This window comes from Balaenoptera musculus, chromosome 20 (genome assembly GCF_009873245.2).
Source record: "Balaenoptera musculus isolate JJ_BM4_2016_0621 chromosome 20, mBalMus1.pri.v3, whole genome shotgun sequence".
Taxonomy (NCBI): domain Eukaryota; kingdom Metazoa; phylum Chordata; class Mammalia; order Artiodactyla; family Balaenopteridae; genus Balaenoptera; species Balaenoptera musculus.
In genome coordinates, this window is record NC_045804.1 from 24263814 (window position 1) to 24269813 (window position 6000).

Here is a 6000-nt window from a genome sequence, read left to right on the forward strand (position 1 = left end):
GTGGGTTAACAGTTTCAAATGCATCTCGTTTCTCTGGCTGGTATCCTCCTGTCTGCTGCCCTCTGGTTCAGAAAGCTTAGATATAAGGCCCTACACAAAATAATCAAGAGAAAACCTAAGCACTGTCTTTAATGACTTTAAAACACAACTTGGTTTTGTCCACTGTTTCTCACAGTATTCTAATTTTTAAGAAGCAATATCATTAAAACATCAACGCAGGTGTTTCAGTTACCAAAATCAAACTATTTTTTAGAAAATGCCCACATACTCAGTGGCAAAAAAAAACCCCAAGCCAGAATCATTCTAAACATAACTCTAGGGACTTCCCTGGTGGCGCAGTGGTTAAGAATCTGCCTGCCAATGCACGGGACACAGGTTCGAGCCCTGGTCTGGGAAGATCCTACATGCGGCGGAGCAACTAAGCCCGTGAGCCACAACTACTGAGCCTGCACGCCTAGAGCCCGCGAGCCACAGCTAGAGCCCGTGTGCCACAACTACTGAAGCGTGCGCACCTAGAGCCCGTGCTCCGCAACAAGAGAAGCCACCGCAATGAGAAGCCCACGCACCACAACGAAGAGTAGCCCCCGCTCGCCGCAACTAGAAAAAGCCCGCACGCAGCAACAAAGACCCAACGCAGCCATAAATAAATAAATAAATAAAATTTAAAAATAAAATAAAATAAACATAACTCTAAATTTCGCTATCGGCCAGAGTCTACCTCCTCAGCAGTGGGGTCAGCGGAAACTCAGGAGCATCTACCAGTCAAGCCACATGGCTCTGTGCACACAAACACACATGGGGCCGAATGGCTTGACGGCGAGTTCTGGTCCCATCCCCACCATGTGTGGAGATGCAGACTTAGGTTTTGATCTCTACTTCCCCTCTCCCTTCTACACAGTCACCAAAGTTGGTGGTAGCCCAAGAGAGAATTGGTACTAGTTGAAGGTTCCCTTTTATAGATATTTTGGTATTATTTATATTCTCCAGGAGATTTGCTTCCTCTGTCCATCACCCTGGCTGGTTCTACATCTTCTCAAGGGATTAAACATCTCCAGATATATGCTTTTTACTGATGGGTGTAATACACATAATTACCATGTGTAAATTTATAAACCTTCAACATTGCTGAAGACTTCTGAAATAGTCAGTGAAACTCTGGTCTGAGGTTTTTCTAAGATGGTTACCTTCAATGTAGTGCAATACATGCTCTGCTACTGTATAGTCAGGGAATGGTGTGTTCTAGTTAATATTCATAGAAAGGATATATACATTTTAAACTTCAATGCACCCTAGAGAATGTGAATATTTACCAAGTACCTTCTATGTACTATAAATTACAGAGAAAATGGTATAAAAGGTTAAGATGTGGCTCCTTTTCTTGAGGAACTGAAAGATGCAGCAGACACTAACACACACCAATCATAACCTAAGAGCCTAAATTAGTGGCACAGACAATAGCTTTGGTTACACATCAAAGAAGGAACAGATGGATGCAGATTATAAAGTTAGGGCTCTAAGGAAAGTTTCAGAAGAGCAGCTGCAGTGGTCAGAGGCAGCTTCACCAGTTAAGTTAGACCTTGAAGGACCAGAAGGCCTCGCATAGGCAGAATAGCAAACAGAGGTGTTCCAGGTGAGATCACAATCAGAGCAAAGGTGGAGGCAGGGCTGAGCATGGCATATGTGAGGCATGGTGACACAGAAGGCCTGTAGAGGAGGTGGGGGTGATAGTGGGGATGAGAGGAAAACCAGGGCATCATGGCTTTGTAAACTAAGTCTGAAGCATCTGATCTTCCTCCGTCGGCAAGAAGGAGGTTTGGTTCAGAAGAGTGAGTTGATGAAAGCAGCATTTCAGAGTGACTCATCCTATGAGTGTAAGCCAGGTGGACAGGAGGGGCAGGGACAAGTTGGGGAGGCCAGGCAGGAAGGATGATCCTGTGGGGGTCATTTCAGGGCCTGTGGGAGGTTTCCACAGGTCAAAGTATGTCTCACTACTGAACCTGTAGAGGGCCAGCTATTTCCAGTTCTTTGGTCTGGAAACCCAAGCTGAGTGGGGTTCCTGATAAGCCACACAGCTGGCACTTCGCCCTTGTCCTGACAGCTGTGAGGGGGTCAGAGACCAGCCCCCTTGCATGGGGCAGTCAGATGACACCTCTGCTGGAGCTAGCCCAGGCAGCTGGAAGCAAGGTGCTCAGGTAGGGTGGGAGGGACAGAGTTGGGAGACAGGGAGGGGTGAGCTACGCAGGGAGAAGAAACCTGGACTCTATTTTTTCTGCTTCTCGTTTCATCTAAATGTTATTATTAGTGTTGATTAAGGTCTTCAGGAAATTCTGACCTCACAGTTGCACTGGGGGAACCAAGGGAGGAGCTGTCCCTACCAGGGCTGAGCTTTAATTGATGGTGGAGAAGGATCTGGTACTGCTGGGAGTCTTCCCAGTTTCTTAGCAACAACAGCAGGGAGAAACCTAGGAGTCAAAGGGCTCAGGTCCCTAAACAGGTTTAAAGTCACAATATTTGCTTGCCTTTTTGCTATAATTCAGAGTTCTTGGAGAAACACAGCGAAAGATTACAGTTGTTGATTAACTTTATTATATTGGGGGGGGGAGGAAGTATTGCCTACTACATTAGAGGCTTCCCCCAAGACATTTAGGAGGAAAAAGGTACCTTGCATGCTTCTTTCTTTCCTCACCTTAATGCATGTTCTTATATTTATTTATTTATTTTTAAATTATTATGTTTCTGATTTTATTTTTTTTAATTTTTAAAAAATTTTTACTGAAGTATAGTTGATTTACAATGTTGTGTTAGTTTCAGGTGTACAACACTGATTCAGTTATACACACATATATATATAATTTATTCTTTTTCAGATTCTTTTTCTTTATAGTTTATTACAAAATACTGAGTATAGTTCCCAGTGCTATACAGTACATTCAAGGGCTATTTAACAAACTAAATTTCCTCTTATTAAAAATAAATATGCAATGAAAAAAATCTTTCCTTTATTTGTTTACAGCAGAAAGTTCAAATCTGATAAGATCCCCAGAAACTAGGTAAGCAGGAGGCAGTACCTAGGAAAGCCCTTGACTGCCCTTGGGAAAGAAGACCAGCTATTTTTCTCTCTTTCTTTCTTAACTGTTAAAAATTATATCATGAAAGAGCATCTCAATGTTGCCTACATTGGACTTTTATACTATGAAGAAGCATTAAATAAAGGCATTCTTTCCAGGCCTCCCAGGGAACCCTACTGTCTCCAGGCCTGCCCCCTCCTCACACTGAGCTCGCACCACAATCTGAGGCTGGGTCTCCCCAAGGCCTGCAACGGCATGCCGACTTTCTGACCTAGCATGTAAAGCCAGTTTGTGGTCTGGTCCCTGATCACCTGTGCAGTCCCCTCTGGCTCCTTTCCCCCTTCTCCACACTCACCACCTCTGCCCTGGCCATCAATGTCACAGTTCCATGCCTCAGCTGATGCTGCTCCCTAGGCCTGGAGAAGCAAATCGCTTTTTTTTTTTTTTTTTGACTAGCCATAAATGTCATCTTTTTCAGAAAACTATCCCCTCTAACTCTACCATCCAAGGCTTGGATCAGGTGCTCTGATCCCCCTTAATACCTATGGGCTCCTATATCACAGCCTTTATACTTGATCGGTTTCTCCTCCTCCGTTTCCTGAGGTCTGGGGTCCCACAGTTACCACCGATAGCGTTGTTGCCCAGCACAGTGCCCACACACAGGTATCGGGCACGCCTTGTCCCGTACCCCATTCCCGCGTGATCTTTACCTCCATCCTGGTGTCACCCCCATCCTCCAGGCCCCGTGTCGTGAATCCCAAGAACCCCTGCCCCTGTCTGGCTTTCCTGAGCTCCCAAGGCAGCCAGCGCCAACCTTTCACGCTCTCTGGGGCCTCCAAGAATCTGTTTGTAGGTATTCTAAGGCGGGACTCCTTCTTTAGAGACTTCATGGTGCCGCCCCGGCTGTGAGCGTGGCCCTGCGCCGCCGGGACCCGGAAAAACCGGGCTGTGCGGCAGCTCCCGCGACCCTGCGCGCGCCCGCCCGCCAGAGGCCGCCCGGGCGTCCATAGCAACCAGCGCCCCGAGCGGGGGCGCACACCCACCGAACAACTTGGGCGGAGACTGCTTGGAAACCACCTTTTTCATCTTGCCGCGCCCACCCGCCAGCCGCCAGCCGCTCTTCTGGCGCTGACCCTGCGAACGCCCCAGACACGGGTGACGTCACAGGAGGCGCCGGCGGGCGCCGACACGTCAGTAGCCAGGCGGGCGGGGCGGAGCCAGGCGGGGGAGAGGCGACTGGGGGGTGGGGGAGAGAAACGGAGGAAGCAAGTAGGGGCTCCGTGACCCTCTCGGCCGTTTCCCGGTGCCCCCGACTCCCACCACGGCCTGCAGCCCGGCTCCCGCTGTCTCTCGGCCCCTCCGCACAGCCACCACGGGATCGAGCCTTTCACGCGGTGCGGAAAACCCCTGATTCCTCCCATGGACTTCAGTTGCCCGGTGGCCCCTGCTTGTCCCCTACACGGGCCGGGTGACCTCCCTGCCCACCAGTTCCCAGACGAGCCAAGCTTTTACCCCGACTTGGGGACTTGGGGCCTTCTCACACTGTTTCAGTCCTTGGAGATGCCGCCCTTGACCCCCAATTTAAAGTAGCCTTCTTGGGCTTCCCTGGTGGTGCAGTGGTTAAGAAGACGCCTGCCAATGCAGGGCACACGGGTTCGAGCCCTGGTCCGGGAAGATCCCACATGCTGCGGAGCAACTAAGACCGTGAGCCACAACTACTGAGCCCATGTGCCACAGCTAGTGAAGCCCACGCGCTTAGAGCCTGTGCTCTGCAGTAAGAGAAGCCACTGCAATGACAAGCCTACGCACCGCAACGAAGAGTAGCCCCCGCTCGCTGCAACTAGAGAAAGCCCACGCCTGGCAACAAAGACCCAATGCAGCCAAAAATAAATAATAATAAATAAAATAAATATAAAAAAATCTTAAAACAAATAAAGTAGCCCTCTCTGTTATCTCAACTTTATAAATGCACCCAGTATATTTTTTTCCAGAGTCCTACCTAACGCATTCTGGAATTATTATGTTTGTTTAAGTGGTTGGCTGCTGTCAAGCTCTCTGAGAGAATATAAACGCTGTGAGAGCAGGGCTGGCTTGTCCTTTGTCCCCATCCCAACTCAAAGTTTATCACATAGCAGTGGCTCAGAAACTGTGTGGAATAATGAAGGGGCTCTAGAGCAGGACAGAACTGGATTCCAATGTCAGCTTTCCCTGTTTCCTAGCTGTGTGTTCTTGGGCCAGTCCCTTGACCTCTCTGAGCTACAGTTTTCTCACGTAAAATGGAGGTCATAATGCCTCCCACACAGGGCCACTGTAGGGGTTAACTGAGAGTATGCGTTTAAACTACCCAACACAGTACCCTCCATAAACTGTAGGGACGTCTCAGTCAATTCTCAAAATCATGCCAGGTTGGGGAGATGCACTGTGTACCCATTTTACAGATGGAAAAACTGAGCTCCACCAAGGAAGAGGATATAAGTCGACTTACCAGAAGCACAATTTGAACCTGGTTCTCCCAAGTCCAAGGCCAGGGCTCTTTGGACCCTGTCTCCTGGGACATTTCTGAGCTTTGCTGCAGTATACCCCAGACAGAGAAGGAGCTAGGGAGGATGCCAGTAGGGCTGTTCACTCCCTGGGCTCCCTATGTGTTCTCCACTACTGGGCCTCTCCCAGGGGCATAGCCCCTTCTCCATGCCCCTCTAGACCTTCCCTCCTCTTATGACTGACACATCCTCCATGACCAGCCCCTCCTCTCCTGCTCTCAGTGGCCTAGGCACCAACCTCCTTCCACCCTCCAGGGAGTCCCCAGTTCAGTTCACTTCATGAACGTTTACTGAACGTTTATGATACTCCAGGCTGGGGACTGTGTCATCTGGGCCCTCCAGGAAGCAGACAACAGATGGAGATAGGAGTGCAAGAGGTTTATTGTGAGAAG

The 6000-nt window shown here is 49.0% G+C and overlaps 1 protein-coding gene across 4 annotated transcripts in view; it reads right to left on the minus strand.

Moving 5' to 3' along the window:
* The window catches only part of LOC118887279 (MYCBP associated protein), a 17975-nt gene extending 13801 nt beyond the window's left edge, over positions 1-4174 (minus strand). For 3 of the 4 annotated variants that reach the window (XM_036838012.1, XM_036838011.1, XM_036838014.1), the window contains exon 1: positions 3883-3989. In XM_036838012.1, the coding sequence (XP_036693907.1) occupies positions 3883-3958 (76 nt within the window). In that variant the 5' untranslated portion in view covers positions 3959-3989. Of the gene's footprint in view, positions 1-3882; positions 3990-4111 lie in introns of those variants that run through there. The other variant, XM_036838013.1, reaches the window with a different exon arrangement.
* Between the last annotated feature and the right edge of the window lie 1826 nt (positions 4175-6000).